General features: G+C 38.5%; 1 protein-coding gene across 1 annotated transcript in view; it reads left to right on the top strand.

The window, feature by feature from the left end:
• Positions 1-20,489, top strand: part of CLSTN2 (calsyntenin 2) — a 390,590-nt gene that overhangs the window by 257,014 nt on the left and 113,087 nt on the right. The window contains exons 8-10 of the mRNA XM_069974229.1: positions 184-369; positions 7,531-7,779; positions 9,264-9,385. Of these exons, the coding sequence (XP_069830330.1) occupies positions 184-369; positions 7,531-7,779; positions 9,264-9,385 (557 nt within the window). The remainder of the gene's footprint in view (positions 1-183; positions 370-7,530; positions 7,780-9,263; positions 9,386-20,489) is intronic.

Raw genomic sequence — 20,489 nt, 5'->3', positions numbered from 1 at the left:
ATTGAGCTCCATAAGCCCACCAAGGGAATATGTGTGGCCAGTCTAACTATACTAATGTGAAAGTAAAGTAAATATGCTGTACGTTTTTAGCCCTGTAAACATGAATAGTTATTTCACAGACTAATTTACCAGTTATTATTATTGTTAATGTATTATTAAAAATATAAATATTTTATATTTCAGACTGGGATAAACGAATAGAATACAATGGTGGATCTACAAGTGTTGCATTATTTCCTAATATTCACTTGGAGACCTGTGATGGACCCGTGTCTTCAGTTCGTACTAGCATTGAACTTCAGACCAATCATATTGGCAAAGGCTGTGACCGTGAAACCTATTCTGACACATCCCTGCAAAAGTTATGTGGTAGGTGGAGAGCAATGTCATGACACATCCTCTTTGAGGGGGAGGGGGCATAAGGGTTTGCTTCTAGCACAGATTGGGCAAAAGTAAAAAAAAAAAAAAAAAAAAAAAAAAAAAATTGCAACTTATGACCAAACTGCTCTGTGTTTGGAAAGCAGATGGGGTATTGCATGAAGAAGCGTGATCGCCCAACAAGCTGAATTTACCACAGAAAATTGCAGTCGGAAACTACAGTATGTATGTCTCAAAGACAGAAAAAAGCATATTCATACAAAGCTGCACATTCAACCATTATTTTATTTAGTCATAGAGGGACAAACGCAGATGGGGCAAATAGACGTAAAAATATTTAAATGGTATTTTTGCAAAAAAAAATTTCTGTATCTGCCCCATCTGTGCTACCTCCGCCAGGGGGGCGGAGAGGGGGTGTTACATGGGGTACGGCTGCACGCAGAGGGAGTGCGGCCTCTGCGTGCACCACGTTTATAATTTTTTCTGTGGAAAAAGGATACTGAAACTTACGCAAGCTCTGAGCTGGCGTAGGTTTCAAAATGTTCGCACGGACAGGCTCTGTGTGATCAGGATTTATGTATAGGCAGTGCGCCTCTACATAAATCCTCTGAGCTGCGGGGACATTTGTAAGCCCGGCCTAAAAAATGCTGGACTTCATAAATGGCCCCATAGTGTACAAAATTAGTAAAAGAAGCACACAAAAGGAGACAAGGCTCCTGACAAGACCATAACAGGGTTAAAAACACTTAAAATGGATAAATTAATACCCCACTTCCAAGATGACGAAAGAGTGATGAAAAAATAATTACAATGCTGTAAAATAATGTGGTAATAAAATCACCCCCCCCCCCCCCCCCAAAAAAAAAGGAAAAAGAAAAATTCATTGAATAAAAGGGGGTAATTTAGGAGAAGCACCCCATGAGTGCCACCAACAACACGGCTTCATCAACGCGGCTTCAACAACCCCTGATGAAGCCGTGTTGATGGTGGAAGGTGTGGAGTGCTTCTACTACCTGACACCCCCTTTATCCTTCACACATAGTGACATTTTTTATTGTTTTTTTTTTTTTTTTTTTTTTTTTTGGGGGGGGGGGGGGGGGGTGATATTATTACCGCAATTTTTTCCCACTATTCTACTTTTTTTTTCATTATTCTTTATCTATGTTGTGTTTAGGGGTCAGTTGTTAGTGTATCCTGTCTTGGACGCAAGCGGGGTATTGATTTATGCATTTTAAGTGTTTTTACCCCTGTTATGGTCTTGTGAGGAGGCTTGTCACCTGTTCTCTGCTTCTTTTACTAATTTTGGATACTATAACTAAATAAAATATTGTTTGAATGTGCAGCTTTTGTTTATATATGCTTTTTCCTGTCTTTGAACTGTGTAGTTTATATGCATAGCTGCGCTCTGTTATGTAAAGTAGTGTGGTGCCCAACTTCTTGTTTGTTTGAATACTATGTATGGGCCAAAGTTGACAAAGTTGCTGTGCCATCCCCCTCTAATTCACAACTTTCCATCTGCCCCCTACTGCTATGATGGACAATCAGAGCTCTTATAGCCCTTCTGTAATTTTGTGCAGGTGCTATAGACTCCCTGCCTGACCAAACTTGGTATCCTCCTTGTATTCTGCAGCAGCCTCAGAAACCTACAGAACATGGGGTAACCCAACAGCCCGAATGATACAGAAAGGTCTGCTCTCACTCATCCATTACAACAGGAGGGGGTAGAGAGGGATGTTGTGTGGGGGCAACACAGTGCCATGGGCATCATTAGTGTCCCAGACACACCTCTTTGACACTGTAAATGGGTGGAAAAATACATTTTTATCAAAAATAAATGACGGACAGAACAAAGGTATGCAGGGGTCGCTGACCGACACAGTGGGGAGATAGTGTAGAGACCCATGTGAACCAGGAGACCGGCATGTGGTACATGGGGCAATATGGTTTGATCAAATTATATACCAACATCCTGGCATTGGTTTTTAAATGTAGCCGAGTGGCATTAGTGTCAGCCATAGGTGTGATGTGCAATAGCTCTTTTCTCTCCATGTCGTATTTTACAGAACAAAGGTATCTTGTTACTGTATTCACCTATGGGAGGTTTGCTATGCGAGTGTTTCGGTGGTTTTATATGTGAATTAGATGAGAAAACTGTAAATTCCTGTAGTTCTCAGCATCCCTTGCAGCATATTTTATCCCTCCCTTCCATATGTGTGACAGATTAACATGATTATGTGATGTAGCATGGGGGGAGCCAATTATTTGGGGAGTCAAAAAGACAAAAAGGAGACAGAAGCAAAGAACAGAGCCTTGGGAAGAAAAGAAAAAGCCAAACTTCTTTTGTCTCCAGGTCTCTGAGACATCACATTCAGGGGCTGAAATGGCAGAAGTCTTCAAAATTTTTAACCAGTGTGAATTACAAAGTTCAATATTTTTTATCTAAGCTGACATTTTAAGAACTATTTTCCCTTGCTGGACAAACCCTTTAAGTTTATGGTTATCAGCATGACCATGTCCAGGTAAACACTGAGCAGAGACCTTATATTATGTATTACGGGACAGATGGCGCCTGTTCTGCTGAACTCTATTAACTTTGGCTACTGGTTATCTGTTCTTATTTATTCTTCAGCTGGTTTTAGGGGGAAAAAATGATCATATTTTGCAGGTAAATTTATATCAGCATTCTCTGATAAGAGTGGACAGGTTCTCTGTTTGAATTTATCAGAACAGACAGGATTTCCATTTAAATTACATTCTGTTTCAATTATGGTTTTATTTGCTGAGGAATGTGTGAAAACTAGATTGGAGCAGGCATATTTCCTGTAAAACGTGGCCTAATGTCATAAATATCTGAACACTTTCCAACAAGGATATAATTGAGACTTGAAGTGACAACTTTCTGATCTTTGCTGACAATTTGCAGTTTACCAATAAGCACCTTCTGCTCTATAACAGGACCTTTATTTTCTTTGTACTGTACTTAGAGGAACAATAAGGAAAGTTAGCAGCTATAACATTATTACTGTTGTAAACACTTTCCCGTTCAAGTCATGTAGTGGACACTTTTCATAATTAGAGTTGAGCGAACCGGTTCGCCCAGTATGGGATCCGGTTCGGATTTTTCCAAAAGTCCAAGTCCGGTCGAATTTGGATTTTTTGGAAGTCCGCTCCGAATTTTTTTCTTCTTGCTTTCTACAATGGCAGCCACCATTGTAGAAAGCAGGAAGTGTTCTGGGCAGGAAAAGCACTTTCCCATGATGTCCGGAACACATCCAATCAGCAGGCATGTTGCACTAGCCCACCCCCTGTGTGACATCGGTATTGCTTTAAGAGGAGTGGTCGCATGACCGCATGAGGCAGTCTGCACAGAGAGAGGAAGGAGACTGTTAGCGGTGCACAGAGCTCATCAGTGACAAAACGCTGCTGCTGCACGCTGCTGTACTGAGATATTGTACAAAAGCAAAGGCAAAACGATTATTAGGAAAGCAGAGAGGAGAAACATATAGTGATTGAGAGAGAAAAATAGAGAGGTCAAAAGATAGGTAGATAGATTAGGTATAGGAGAGCAAAGGGTGCACAGAACAAAATCGTGCTATACAGATATACAAGTACTATACTGTCACCCTTGACATAGGTGTTTTCCTGAGGCACAAATATATACCTTGTGCATGTGTGAAGAATAAAACTCTAAAAAAAGTGCTATACAGATATACAAGTATATTTGGACCCTTTTTCCTGCATAGACCCTGTAATGGTGAATTTCCTGAATAGACCCTGTAATGGTAAATATTGAAGTCTAAAAAAAAAAGATAATGATGTTACTGACATGTAGAGCCCTAAATTGAACCAAATACACTACCCCCGTATCTTATAGATGCTTTAAACTATGAAATCCGAAGAAATCCAAAATTTGGTTAAACCGAGCTTTTTAAAAAAATCAGGAAGTCCGGTCGGAACGAACTTTTGAAAAGTTCGCTCATCTTTAGTCATAATGTGTCATCAAACATATAAGGCCGGGTTAAGGCTATCAATGCAATCATTGAAATCATTTACTTCAATGCAATGTAGCCCCTGCAATAAAGAACAGACACTGATTCCACTGCAATCAGCATTCGTTCTTTACTGAAAAAGAACATAGTATGAACATAGCCTTACACTTATCCGGCAGTCTGCGGCATTTCCCTCCGGTTTAGTAGAAAAGCACTGGAAAGAAACGCATCTTTGAACAGTTTAAAGCATCTGGCGTGTTAATAGTGCCACAAGATCAATGGACCCACCGTATGCAAGGATGCTGCCTGTTCTGTTGTATGGATGCTGCCTGTTGTACGGTCTTAATGTTCAATGTAAAAAAAGGATAGGACAAATGATGACAACTGGTGCATTTCTGCCATCAGTTGTTGTAAAAAAAAACGGAAGCCATATCGCCCCATATATGTAAACCCAGCCTAATAGAAGGTCAATAGGATCATAAGATCCCCCTTTAAATTAGGGTATACATGTAAGATACTATCAATCAAATGTTTGATTGCTGCCAACTTTTTTTTTTTACTTTATTTCACTGCTATTGCCTATTCAAACAGCACTAAAACAGATCAGGCATATTCAAATGCAACATCTCAGCATCTGTTTTCAGGGGACAGTCAGTATGTCTCTATTCACACTTATTTGCTTCAGGATTTATGTAGAGATTTCTGCCTCTTCTTAAATGCCTATAGCTAAGAGTGGTGTGTAACATTCCAGTCTTAAAGAGGTACTCCCGAGACTAAAATGTATGTTTAATACATTGTTTTAAAAAAGTTATGTTACTTTTTTTTACACTAGTCTTTCTATTTCCGCAGTCACCAACGTTTGTCTCAGAAACTGTAGGGCTATCTAAGCCCTGCTCCACTCCTGATCCCCTGCTCTACGTTAGCACTAGGTCCTGTTCCCTTTGTGTACTGTATATTCTTATATACAGTACATGGGGGGGAGGGGGCGACATGACCATTGTGTGTGAGGCAGCCTCCGCAGACAGAGCAAGGGTTGGGTAGAAATCACTCAGCGGCTCTGAAAGTATGTACATACATAAAAAACTATACATTTTTAAAATAAAGTTATATTACAAAGTAATATAATGTTATTAAAGTGATGTTTTAGCAAAACATTGTTAGTTTGTTTTTTTAATTGGAGTTTGGTAATGCCACTAATCTGGTTACATCAAACACCAATAACTAGAACAATAAAGGCTACACCTTAAATATTTTACTACTAAATACTAAATGTCTATAAAACTCGGATACATTGTACTAGCATATAATCTCAATTGAAAGGAAACTAAACATGACAGCTGTCAGAGATAATTAGAACACAAAGATGATTTGGTGCAATAAAATCCGAGACTGATGGAAGCAGCAGCTAAATTCTGTGTAAAATGCTTGAATTTGCTGTTTATTTGCTCTTTGCCCTTGAGGTGGTATCCATGAGAATGCAAGACATGATCAAATCATTGTGGGAACCAAACATCACTTTTGTAGTTTTTTAAATGTCTAACTCCAAACTCATGTGCATCACTGTAATTTAGTCTTTTTTGCACTATAAAAGCTTTAATTCTTAAAGGGAACAAGATGCTACATGGTGGCAAGGATGTAAATCTAATCAGCTGCTGCAATATTCTTTGTAAGGTTGGACACTGATATAGCAGTTCTTTTCCATTACACTGCATACATTTTTATAAATCTGTTTATGAGGTCATTGTCAAGATAAAACATGCTAAATTGTTTCTACAAATTTAAAATATTTTCTTTAGATGTCCCAAGCGGCTCCTGCTGTGACATCTGGTTCCCCACTCCATCTTGCTACTAGTAAGATGGAGTAGACAGAGCCAATCACTGATTGCAGTGGTCCTGCCTCTGGCCATGATTGGCTAAGCAGGCCATAACCGCTTAGATTAGTCCATCTGGGAGTACCAGTGAGAACGGCAAGAGGAAAAGCAGAAGATGTCACAGCCTGAGCTGCAGATAACAAATGAGTATGCATTTTTTAAATTCCTATAGTGTCCAAAGCATCAAATAAAAAATCTTATATATCTGCATTATCCCTTTAATATTTTATTCACTGGTACCCCTTCTTTCATTGTCTGGCAAACAGTAAATATAAAATAAAGCAAAGATCACCACCAATCTTTACAGCTGTCGTTACACATCTGGTATTGGTCAACGCTACAATCACTGTTATCTATGCAGATAATTTTTTTCCTTTGCTCCAATGACTAAATTTTGCTTGACATTGCTTCTCATTTATCTGCCCCACTGTTCTTTGAAAAACCTCATCTAGCTAGAAGTTTTTGGGGTTCTTTTTGTTTGCATCAATTATTGGTAATGTTTATAAGGCAACTTTCACACTGCACTTTCCTATCCATTTTATTGTTTTCGTTTTATTATGTTTAAAAAAAATTGTCAACCACATTTTTATATATTAAAAAAAGAAAAAGCTGTTTCAAGCCAGACAGATAGATAGATAGATAGTCAATGATAAACAGATTCTGCAGTATGGCATGCAACAGCATCTGTTTTTACTATCCATTTTTTGCATCTCCATTTTGTTTCTTTTAAACATATGTAAGTTTATGTTTACAACTCTTTTTCTGCCCCATGCCAGGCTTTATGACAGAAACCTCTAAAAAAAATTGCTGAAGCTAGCCCAATATGTGGCCCTGTTGACTTGAATGGGTCCATTGCATTACTTTTTTGATAGATTTCTGACCTATGCGCCTAGCGTGTTTTTTTTTTTTTTTTTTACTATACAATTGAGATGAGCGAACCTCGAGCATGCTCGAGTCCATCCGAACCCGGACTTTCGGCATTTGATTAGCGGTGGCTGCTGAAGTTGGATAAAGCCCTAAGGCTATGTGGAAAACATGGGTATAATCATTGGCTGTACCCATGTTTTCCAGACAACCTTAGAGCTTTATCCATCTCCAGCCGCCCCAGCTAATCAAATGCCGAACGATCGGGTTCAGATCGACTCGAACCCGAACCCGGTTCGCTCATCTCTACTATACAACTTCATTTTTACATTGCAGAAGATGATGTAACTAAATAATTGTTTGCATCCTAATTGTCTTCCTTTTAGTGACCAAAACTGCATTTTTACCATTTTTTTCTTTTTACTTAGGACCCTCTTCTGGTGCCATTGACTTACTACCAACTCCAACTGCTGCCACCAACTGGACAGCTGGCCTGCCTATGGACAACAGTGGCATGATCTTTAAATTTGATGGCAAACAAGGAGTGAAAATCCCAGATGCCATAGTACCAAAAAATCTAACTGACCAGTTTACTATTACCATGTGGATGAAGCATGGCCCCAGCCCCGGACTGAGAGCAGAAAAGGAGACAATACTATGCAATTCTGACAAGACAGGTAACACTGATTCCACAACTGGATGGTGGAATGCTCTAGGTTATGCTAGATTATATGTTAGATTCATTATATTTATAATCCATGTAACTTTATTATTCCTTATCATATGAATTATACCAACTGTTTTGGTATTTCTGAAATAGGATAGACTTGCATCAAATATAAGAAGGTGAAGTCCAGCAATTTTGGCATATACTGTATAACTCAAAAGTTAAAAAGGTTAGAAAAAGGTAGTTACTATGGGACTGTAGATGGGAAACCACACATGGCTGATGGACAACAGTAGTGCTATTTCTGGAAAAAAAAAAAAAAAAACTGATGTTTTTAAATGTATACAACCCTTTAACATACTTTAGTTTAATGTAGAAATATTCCAAAAATGTTATTATTCAAGCATACTTACTGCAAGTACTGTACAATCTTTTCTTTAATATTCCGCGTAGCTTTAAAAATATATTTTTCTTATGGTATACTGGACTTGACGTATCCATTTCATCTTAAAAAAAAGGAAATGGTACCAATAAAACATAAAGTAAGATTCCAGTTACCATCCGGTTGAAATAATATGTCCTGTTCCTTTTCATACCAGTAGCTTATACACAAACATTAGAGATAAGCGAACCTCGAGCACGCTCGAGTCGATCCGAACCCGAACTTTTGGCATTTGATTAGCGGGGGCTGCTGAACTTGGATAAAGCCCTAAGGCTATCTGGAAATCATGGCTATAGTTGTCTAGAAAACATAAATACAGCCAATGACTATATCCATGATTTCCAGATAGCCTTACGGCTTTATCCAACTTCAGCAGCCCCGGCTAATTAAATACCGAACGTTCGGGTTCGGATCGACTCGAACCCGAACCCAGTTCGCTCATCTCTACCAAACATATATTATTCTGCTTAGACCCTAACAGAACACACACACACACAAACACACAAACAAACACCACCACCACCACCAGAGTAGTCAATTTATTGTGATGGGTTCCCTGTCACTCCCTGTATAAAATGTTGATCATTAACAGTAATGCATACCTTAGGGACAAGGACAAGAGCCAAAGAGATAGAAGAACCATCAGGTACATTCTCACAGGGCACATCTTAAATATGTCCAAGAGCCCTACCGTCATGGTTAAGTCTTCTTGCTAACCTGTACTAGATACTGGGTGGAGGCAGGCCAAGTGAAAGGGAGTATAACACAGTTGCACCATGTAATTAGTGTAATATCACAGGTATATCACCATAAATAACAGGTTGTTACTTCACCTTTCACATCCCACATCTTTTGCTCAGTGATAACTTGTCAGTCTTTGTTTATCAGGTTGCAGCAATTACACACATCACATGGCATTGGCGTTGAATCCCTTGCTAACACTTATGTCGGTATAACCTAGGGCACAAAGACTGACAGGAGATCATAAAATCAGCATCTAAATGGAACATCTACAATGTTACAGATTGATAAATCCTGTTCTTTTCTTTCAGAAATGAACCGCCACCACTATGCACTGTACGTACACAACTGCCGTCTTGTCTTCCTCTTACGTCGTGATTTTGACCAAGCTGACACTTTCCGACCTGCCGAGTTTCATTGGAAATTGGATCAGGTAGTAGACTTTCCTTTCTTTTTCTACAGTCTGCGGCATTTCAGGATCACTTTTGTTCAGTTTTTCAGCTTTGCTGTAGAAACAAATGTAACTGTGTCCCCTACAGCTTTGTACAACCTCTGCTAACTGAGAGGTCATTTGGCATGTCTTTGAGAAGTGAAGTGACAGGTGGTCCTTTTAGAAGTCACACATAAACCATAGAGACTATGTTCTCTGTTCGTTGTGCAGCATTTGATGATTGTATTGCCACACTTTATTGACCGCCGTCTTCCCTGATCAATATATCATTTGTTATGGTGTAACTCTTATTTATGAATGTTCTTCACACTGAACATAGTACGAGTGATTCTATTCCCTCATTTCACACAGTACTGTAAATATCTCTGTGAAATACAGTGCGGGCCTTCTACATTAATATAAATTACTAAGGAGACAATGAACCGCTTCTCATTAGGGCATTTCCATTATTATATTTAAAAGTCAAATGTAGTATTGTAACCTTTTCATCTGTCAATTTGTCTCTGGATTTTACTGACATGTTTTGTGTATTGATGGATTCATCCAGATGCTAGTTTAAAATCAACAGACATCCTATTAATTTTAATTAGACTTGCGTCATACAGTATAATCTAGCCTCAATACAACATCATATAGAAATTATAATTATATTATAGTATAGTACAGTAAATGGTAGCCGTTGTATAATGGTAATGAGTCTGCTGGGCGTGGGGAAGTGAAAAATGGAGAAGAAAAAGAACATAACTCTATTGAATGATGAAGGCTGTCGTAGACAATTAGTGGGAAAAGATTCCTAAAAACATCTTCAGATATTAGCAATGTTAAGGCGAGTGCATCATAAATCAATGAGGCAACAGCACACTGGAACCTTGTTGGAGATAGCCGAATGCAGCTCCCATGCTACTGCAGTAAGGAAGAGATTAAATTGTGTAATCCAGTGTAAATTATGGGTGTACAACCTGCAGCCCTCCAGCTGTTGCAAAACTACATTTCCCAACATGCCTGGACAGCCAAAGCTTTAGTTATCCAGACATAATAGGATTTGTAGCTGTGCAGCATCTGGAGGCCTGGATACACATGGACTAGACATTCTAATAAAGGCACGGTCTAGTCTAAGTTTTCACCTAGTACTTGGCTTATGTTAACACCAAAATGTTGCACATTTTTGGTGCATTTTAGCAACATTAGCAACTCCTTTCAGCTACAGTAAGTGAGACTCTTCTTCCAGTAAGTCACCCCTCCCCCCACCCTCCCCTTCCCCTTATTGAATGTGGCATAAATATGTCTAAAATAAATAAAAAATGTACAGTACAAATTAAAAACTATCAGGATTTCCAGACAGTAATTAGTTTTTATATTCAGGAACCATCTGTAGTTTCTGATCAGGAAAGCATCATGGTTTTCTGAGCTCCCATAGACTTCTGTGGGGGCGTCCATTCAGGAAATCCTGATGAAAATAGGACAGGCTCTATAATTCCCTGACCTGTTTTCCTAAAAATCCTGAAGGGTGTCAGTGTTCAATGCAAACCTATGGGACAAGAAGTCCTGATAAGAAAATCCGACAAATTTCCCTGAAGTGTGAAGGGGGCCTGAGGCAGGGGTTGAAAAATACTGCACAATAAGAATGTTTTTAATAATACAAGCGTTTATTTTTATCAAGTAACAAAAGTGAATGACATGAAAGAGAAACATAAATCAGATCAGCATTTGGTGTGGCCGTCCTTAACCTTCACAACAGCCTCAGTTTTTTTAGGTACTTGTACACAGTTTCTAAAAGGACTCGATTGGGAGGTTGTTCGAGACATCTGGAGAACTAACATGTCTCTTCATGTATATATAATTTCAGACCGGATTGAAGGATTATCTCAAAGCTGCCCTGTATATTCATGTCGCTTTGTGGCTTAAATTATATGACGTGTCACATGGTATGGCTGACATACAAGCTGGAATAATTCAGTTTCCACCTCAGCTGCTGCAAAACAGTATTTTAAAGGGAAAAAAGCCTATATTGGTGACTGTCGTGAAGCTCCTGTTTTCTCTTTATGGGGTTTTGCAGCAGCTGTGGTGTATTATGTGGAACCATATACTTCCCTGTTATGAATCATACAAAAGCCTGTGGTCTGATATTATTATGTGGCCCTTTAACTTCTCAATTTATAATTTACAGTAAGCACTTCTTTTCATCTATCTACCTATCTATCTTTACCTTCTTTATCTATAGTATGATAGTTTAGCCAGAGGTGTAGCTAGGCTCTCCTGCACCCAGGGCAAGATTCAATTTGGCGCCCCCCTTGTGTGCGAAGTAAGCACAGGGGGACCCATGTTGTCCCTTCACTGCTGGTATATAACATATACATACATATATATATATATATATATATATATATATATATATATATATATATAATTTTTTTATTTTTTTTTTTGTAAATGAAGTTTAGATAAGCGATTGTTCAGATGAGAGATTCGCTCTTCTCTACTGGCAAAACTAGTGTGGTGTTCACAATATGGGATACATAGTGTCATATTTACTGTGTACCTGGATTGTTTTTATGAAGAATGATAATCAGGCAGCTCTGGGCTCAATCAGCATTTTTTTAAAGTACTTCCCTTTTTCCCATTTAAAATTTGGTCCCTAAGTACCTTAACGGAGGCGCCGTTGTCTCCGCTCCCTGCTGTCTGTACCTGAGGAGGCGCCATTGTCTCCGCTCCCTGCTGTCTGTACCTGTGAATTAGGAGGCAAAGCTTCCTGATCTATCTCCAGTGTGACACCCAGTGTAATGTGATTCTATGGTGCCGTCTCCTAATGTATAGGTACGATGAGCAGTAGAGTTGATCGAACCCTGGGACATTCTAGGTTCGATCGAACTCGAACAGTCACGAATCTGCCGCATTTGATTGCTGATGCCTTGCCGGTCCGTGGAGAAGGAGGAGAGTACCGCCTGGAATTCCGGGATTCAGCCTAGGTAATAGCTGGGTACTCTCCTCCTTCTCCACGGACCAGGCAGTCATCAGCAATCTAATGCGGCAGGTTTGTGGATGTTCGAGTTCTATCGAACCTAGGATTTCCCAAGGTTCGATCAACTCCACTCAGCAGCAGTAATACCCCCAGTAAGGTATTCCATCACCAAATTCAAAATAGAAATAATTTAGAAAAATGACTCTTGTATCATGGTCACTGTATATACAGATACAGGTGCTTTATAGATCAGCGTAGGGAACCTTGGCTGTTGCAAAACTACAACTCCCATCATACATGGACAGTCAAAGCTAAAACTTTGGCTGTCCAGACATGATAGGAGTTGTAGTTCTGCAACAACTGGAGAGCAGAGGTTCCCTACCTCTGCAGATAGTAGGTGAGGTTTATATAAATGTGATATATATTTGGAGAGGGCAGTTATTAAGGGGTTAAGTATAGAATAATGTACAACCAGACCAGACCCCTAGACACTGGACTCTCTTGTGTGTCCCCCCCCCCCATCCCAGACTGGTGTCACCCTGTACCCCCCTGCCCCCCTCCCCACTCCAGACTGGGGACCCTTCACCCACCTCCCCAGACTGTGCACCCCTGATTGTCCTCCCCTTTCCATACACCTGTATTTTCTTTCTTCCTCCTCCAAAGTGCAGTGTACATACAGGACCTGCGGTGACATCATAGTCACATGTCAAGGTCCTTCACTATCTACATAGTAATTTTGCTGTACTGTCTCCTGGCTACTGTTTAGACCTGATTTGCACAAAATCTCAGTAAAAACACCGCGATTTTGCGCAAATTATAGCTAAACAGCAGCCAGGAGACAGTACAGTATGGAAAACACCTCTTTTGATCAAGTTAAAATCGTCTCCTGTCTTCCCACACTGACAGAGGGCAGGAGGCTTCCAGGCTGCCTCATCCACTGTGATCCTTCTCTCTCTGCTCCCTATGATGGCGCCCCCCCTGGTCTCTGTGCCCAGGGCAGCTGCCCCCCTGCCCAAACCCCCCCCCACCACCACCACCACCACCACCTCCCTACGGCCCTGGTTTAGCTTGCCATTTGATAAGTACTGGCCTTATTTTTTTTATTTCTTTATATTTCTGTATTTCATATTTACATAAATGATATTGGTTTCCTTTTAATTCCCATTCAGCTTTTTGTTAACAGGCAGATTCTTCTAACATACCGTGTAGGACTGCTATGACATTTAGCTTTGCTCAGGATGTTCCTATTCTTTAGACAGTATCATAGGGGAAAATATCTGAAAAGCAGCATGAGTTTAATTTATTACAGAGCAGTAAGGCTGGTCCCTACGCTCTGTGAGTACACCTATAACCCATTCCCTGCCAGTAGGAATCTTTAGTGGAGGAAGTGGTATATAGCTACAGGCACTTCTATCATTCAAGTGGTTAAGGTTATATACAGGGAACTCTAAAGCATCACATTTACCTAAGCAGCTGGCGAGATAAATGATAAATGAGTCATGTTAATCCTACCAGAGAGAATTATTCCAAGTCAATTCTACTGTATCCAGTAGGGTCTAAGTCCATTAGCTTTCTATCCCTTACAGTCTTTTCTGAAATAGTTTATTTGCAAAGCTTCTAGTGGACTGATCTGTTCTCTGCCCACCTCAGTGGCAATCATTTCTTACAGATTAGGACAATTGCTTCAGGGCTGACCTACATGTCAGGTGAATCCAGGAGAATCAAATACACTTTTCCTCATTGTGTACAGTATCCAGCAGAAATGTAGGCGACGTTAAGAAAAATAGCTATAGACTAGTATTCATAAATATATCTATAACAGGTTGTGTAGGATGAAAGGGTCACCTTCCTGCCCTGTGCTCCTCTTGTGTTAGATTTGTACTGGAAAATGCTGATCACTGGTTTTAGTGTAGGAACAGAATGGACAAAGAACATTATACATTTGCATTACTCTTTTATTATGTATTTATTTCTATATGAATATACAAATCACATCACAAACACTGGATAGTAATACATTACAAGGGGTGGAAAGAATAACTAGAACACCAACTACAGAGCACACTTTTTTAGTAGTAGTATTTTTTCAGTAACAAGGTGTAGGATGTTCTTTTGCACATAATTGATGAAATATATTGAGGAATAAAAAAAAATATATAAAACACAAATAACATTTAGTGCAGATTTTTTTTCCTGTTCCCCGGCTAATACAGAGACTAGCCAGTGGGAATTTGTTCGTAAACGTGTTCTCAATAACACCCTGGTCTGGTGCCTGAGTATCCAGGGTAGGTGCTTCATTTTTATGCTTCTATAACTGAAATCCAATGCACTGATCAGGGTAAATAAGAGCATTATCATTCTGGAGAAGTACAACGTCACCTGGAAACAAAGTCTGGACCATGGGATATAGTTGGTCACATAGAATATCCATATACTAAGGGGCTGTTGTACTATGTAGGACTGTTTAGGAACCTCCACAGTGCTTTATGGTGGTTTAGGTAGTCAACATAGTAGATTTTATTTGGTGATCTCCATACACGCATATAGATAGAAGTGGGAAAAATGATACTCATGCTCTAAAACTTCAATTCAGTTCTGCAGTAATCTGAGGGTCTATAGTTTTGTGTTTTTTTTAGCTACAACTTGAGAGAGTGCTTTTCTCTCTCTGTCATGTCAAGCTTTGATTTTTGACCACAATTACTTCTGCCTCTAGATGTTTTGTTCATACAGTACAAGCATACTGAGATATGATTAAGGGAACAGTAAGCCCCAACACACATTAACCCTGCCCATGTCAGGCATGCACCTACAATAATTTCCCTTTGGAACCCTTCAGGTCTGACATATCACACCTCTATCATGCCCTGATTTTTAGAGCAGCACAAGTAATAAAGTTTATCGACAGTGATATGTTATGTGACTGAGAACAAAAGGGGATGTTATTATTGATGGCAGGTGTGTTAGAAAGAGTTCAGTTTCTCTATGTAATAATGGTGTAATGAAGTATAAAATCAAAAGATCCAACCATTAAAAAAATAATAATAATAAAATAAGGGTGTTTTTTATCTATTTTGTTTAACCCCTGTAAATCTGCTGACAGAGTATTGCAAAATCATGTTTTTTTTCTAAGTTGATCATCTTAACTGACACACATTTTCAGATATGTTGAGCCATGAAGAAAGGTAAAGAAGGACACATCACTTTGTACAAATGACTGCTCCCATTTATCATATGACACCTAGGAAAAGCTTTGTGTTTATTACTTTTTCAGACGTCCTGGCTTAGGTGGCTTAATGGCTGCGAAAATCTCAGTTCTTGACATTTAAAAGTATAGTAAAGTCAGGTCACAAAAAGTCAGCTGAGTAGAGAAGATTTCCGAAACTGAAATGCTGGTCATTTAAAGACAACAACAGAAAAGTATATAGTATGTCCACCTCTGAATGACATTTCTTACAGCTCTTAAAAATATATAATCTTCAATAGGAGAAGAATAACTGTCAGCACATTAAATTACCTATTTAACACTGATCTTTAGTGACAACCTGTAATATAACCAAGAGCTACATTCACTGGTTTAATCATTATGTTTGGAAGTGGTCAACAACATAATACAGTATGACAATGGCATCTTCCTATACAAGATTACTACACCATGCCTGGTTTGAAGACTATACTTCTTGTGTTTTTCGGCAAAGTAACTTTGTACAAATATTAAGTATCCATAACATTGTTGGACAAGACAGAAAAAATTCTAATACAGCACTGAACTATTTAAATTCACCTGCAGAATATCTTTGCAGAAAAAAAAGAAATATTTCTCCATTGTATAAAGTTGTTAGGGACTTGTTAGGATATTTCAAGTGTTGCTGTCATTTAACAAAACGTTTGATGTGTCGTAGAAAAATGTTTGATCAGTTGGAGCCCCGATCAAGTCTGATGCTTCTTTCCCTGGAAGGACATTGGCTCCATATAATTACTATAGAAACTGTGGCTATGTTTACACAAAGTTTTTTCAGCTCTGTTTAAAATGACATCCATTATTTTGAGTTTAAAATAATGGACGGTATTTAGCTGTCTGGCCTCCCCTTAGTGCAGTGACTGGTGTTTGCACACTATTTTTAGTTTGGGATTACTAATTGGACTTTGGGTGTGTCTTCATTGAAAAGTCCATTGAATTAAATAGTAAAAAAGGAGAAAGAACGATGGAAAAAGAAAAACTGTGTGTGAACAACTAATAAAAAACATCGGCTGTTTGCAAAAGACATCCGAAAATAATGATCATGTTCATTATTTTGCCGTCCACTGTAAAAACGTCCTTTATTCAATGCATTGTGCGCATTGGACGTCCGTCTTCCTAATGACTTCAATGCATTGCAGTCAGTTAAATCGTGGCAAAAACGGAAGTTATTTCAAATATCAAAATCAGCTGCATTTTCTCTATTTTTGACGTTGTGTGAACATAGCCTTTTTCTGTTTCCATTGGAGAAACACTTAGGTACTTCTCTTGGTTCATTCCTGTAACAAATTTTGTTAAATGACAGTAAAGCTTTAAGCAACCCTTGTATTTAATGAAAATAAAATGGTGGAGCATGAGATGAGGCATTTTCTCTAGTGTATGAATGAATCAATGGTGAAATCTGTTAGGTTGGAGTGATCAACTTCTCTCTTCTCCCTTGCTCTTTTGGAAAGCAGAATGAAAATAGTTCTTCTCTGGAAGAAGAAGCATGCTTTTATAGGGCCACCTATAGATAGCTATCATACAGGTGACTTACAATGTTTTTGATGCTCATCAATGCATAGTAGTGGTCTAGTTAACCAAAATCATTTTCGAGAATTCAAAACAGCCATGTGGAAGCTGTACCCAGGGTTTCATATCTTAGAAACATAGACGATTGTCAGCAGGAAAAGATCACCTGCTTCATCTGCTCCGCCCTTATATTATTTATATAGATAGATATGTTCATGTTTAACCCCTTATGTTTAAAAGTCCATAGCACTTGCATTTTTTCACCTAGAGACGTATATAAGCGCTTATTTTTTGTGAAACCAATTGTACTTTGCAATGACAGGCATTATTTTTCCATAAAATATGCTGCGAAACCGGAAAAAAATAATTTGCGCTGTCAAATTGAAAAAAAAAAAAGGAATTTGTTTTGATTTCGGGGAGTTTTGCATTTACATCGTTTACCCTATGGTAAAACTGACTGGTTTTGCATGTTTCTCAAGACGTTACGATTACAACGATATATAACATGTATAACTTTTACTGTTTTCTGATGGCCTGTAAAAAATTCAAACCATTGTTAACAGATATATGTTCCTTAAAATCGCTCTATTCCCAGGCTTACAGCGCTTTTATCCTTTGGTCTATGGGGCTGTGTCAGGTGTCATTTTTTGCGCCATGATGCGTTCTTTCTATCGCTACCTTGATTGCGCATATTCGACTTTTTGATCACTTTTTATTAAATTTTTTCTGGATTTGATGCGACCAAAAATGCGCAATTTTGCTCTTTGGAATTTTTTACCGTGCGAGATCAGGAATGTGATTAATTAATAGTTCGGGCGATTACGCACGCGGCGATACTAAATATGTTTATTTATTTGTTTATTTATTTATATTTATAAAATGGGAAAAGGGGGGTGATTTGGACTTTTAATGGGGGAGGGGATTTTTTATTAATAAAAAAACATTTTTACTTTTATTTTTACTTTAACTAGAAGTCCCTCTGGGGGACATGTATATAGACAGCACTGATCTCTCATAGAGATCAATGCTGTGTATATACACAGCAAAGATCGATTAGATCGGTCATAGATTGCTATGGCCTGCTGCAGGCCATAGCAATCTATTGCAGAGCTGGGATCAGTGTCATTCCGACGCTGAGGCCCGGCACGGGTAGAAGAATGGATCTCCCGCCGCGATCGCATCGCGGGGGGGGGGAGATCCGTCCCACTAGACACCAGGGACATGAGGTCTGAAGCCTCTAAGTACAGCTGTCAGGTTTGACAGCTGCACTTAGAGGCTTAATTAGCCGGCGCGGCAATGGGACCCGCGCCGGCTAATAGAGGCACTGCCCGGCTGCACATGTCAGCCGGGATCAGCGCCGTTCACCCCCTGCGGCACCCTGACGTATCAGATACATCATGGGTCGCTAAGGGGTTAAATCCTAAAATATTGAGGTTGTTGAGTTGTATTATTATTATTATTATTATTTATTATTATTATTATTATTATTGTTATTATTATTATTATTAATAATAATAATAATAATTTATTTTTACAATATTGGGTATGCAAAATAACTAAGAATTTACTGCTCTTCTATTTATCAAAAAGTTTACCGTTTATTACACAGCAAAAGGGGATACCATTAGCTATTAGGCTAGAGAGGCCACAAGATGGTATGGGAAGGGCTCTGAGCTCTACAATTTTTATGTAAAACTTGTCAAACATTTTATCACCATAAATGACCTAAACAGGTTATGCTGAATTAGAAAAACACAGTGTGTTTTTTTTTTTCTAAAAACAATATTTCTTTCTCCCCCAGTTAGTGTATGATATTGCAGCTAAGTTTCCTAGAAGTGAATGTGGCTGATATGTAATACCACATACAACCTAAGGACAGGTGTGGCACTGTTTTTCTTATCCCTTCAAGGGATGGATATATATATTATATATATATATATATATATATATTTTTTTTTTACATGATCATTATTCTGACATCCGCGCAGATAACTTCCATCATTTTATACATTGTGTCCATTGGACGTCCGTCATTCCATTGGCGTCAAGCCACTCAATGTCTTTTTAAATAGAAAAAGCAGGCGCCTTTTCTCTTTTTTTTTTTACGTTTTTTTTTTTTTTTTTTAAGTGAACATACTGCAAATACTGAATACATTTTATTCCAACCTGTCGGCACTCTATTTCAATTGAAAAACCAAAGTTTATTCACCCATCAATGTGCACATTATGGCGCTTTATATATATATGTCCTTTATACGGCAGTGTTTTCTTGCTATTTCTACAGTGTCTTTTTTTAGCTTTTTGGCCTACGACTTGGGTAGAAAAAACTGGCTTGCATTTTACAGATTACTTTTAATGAATGTTTTAGTGCATCAGAGAATATGCAGCTTTTAAATAATAAGTGGGCTTTAATATCTCCTCATTTACTCTGACACACAAAATTGCATTTAGTTATTCTGTAATGATGTATCATATCCCATTAATTCTTTTCCAACATCCAAGTGATCTTTGGTGCTTCTCAGTGAGCAGACCAATTAATCTCCAAGCACGGCGAGACATCCCAAAAATGCTGTCACATTTCACTAAATAAGTTATGGCATTGTTAACAGTCATGATGAATTATTGGATAATAGAGACAGCATTGTAATAGTTTCTGGAGCTGAATTTAGTGTTAAAATATTCTACAGTATAACATAGGATTCTGTTAAAATACTTACATAATAAATCTTCTTTTATTACACTTAATAATGATTCTACAGGGCTTAAAAGTACATCAAATGAAATTGGGTAATGTATGTACACTAAGTGACAGGTTGGCCATACGGGGGCCATTCCTATTTACTGAAATGGCATATCCTAATTCTATTTAACTACTGGATAACCGTGATGGACACTTTTCTCTTTCTAACTTACTGTATCTCTAAATTCAATGGAAGAAATTTACTACTTTCTATTTCTTAGACTTCAACTATGGTAGATTTATTTCACTTGCTCAGTCTTAGCTTAGAACAACTATGAGCTGGCTTACATTATACAAGACTCATGTACTAACATTTTGGCACATTCTATTGGGTGCATTTAGTCCCTGTCCTCTTTTCTGTAAAACCATAGTTATAGAAATGTATGGTGTAAGATTATTAGCTTTTCATACTAATATGATTTTAGGACCTTCTGAGCGCCATACTTACCAATAGCTCTGCTTTTCTGCAGTAACAACAGCACCAATTAGGTACCATGGCATCCAGCTATGCTGACATCAGAGCTGATTGGCCCATCAGGAGATTGGGACACTGGGTCAATCACACCCAGTACTGGCAACCTATGCTTTCTGACAAGCACCAGATTTTAAGAAGCATCTGCTAGTCACAGATGCATGTAAT

The sequence above is a fragment of the Dendropsophus ebraccatus genome, chromosome 6 (genome assembly GCF_027789765.1).
Source record: "Dendropsophus ebraccatus isolate aDenEbr1 chromosome 6, aDenEbr1.pat, whole genome shotgun sequence".
NCBI classification, from domain to species: Eukaryota; Metazoa; Chordata; class Amphibia; order Anura; family Hylidae; genus Dendropsophus; species Dendropsophus ebraccatus.
This window is presented reverse-complemented; position numbering and strand designations above follow the sequence as displayed.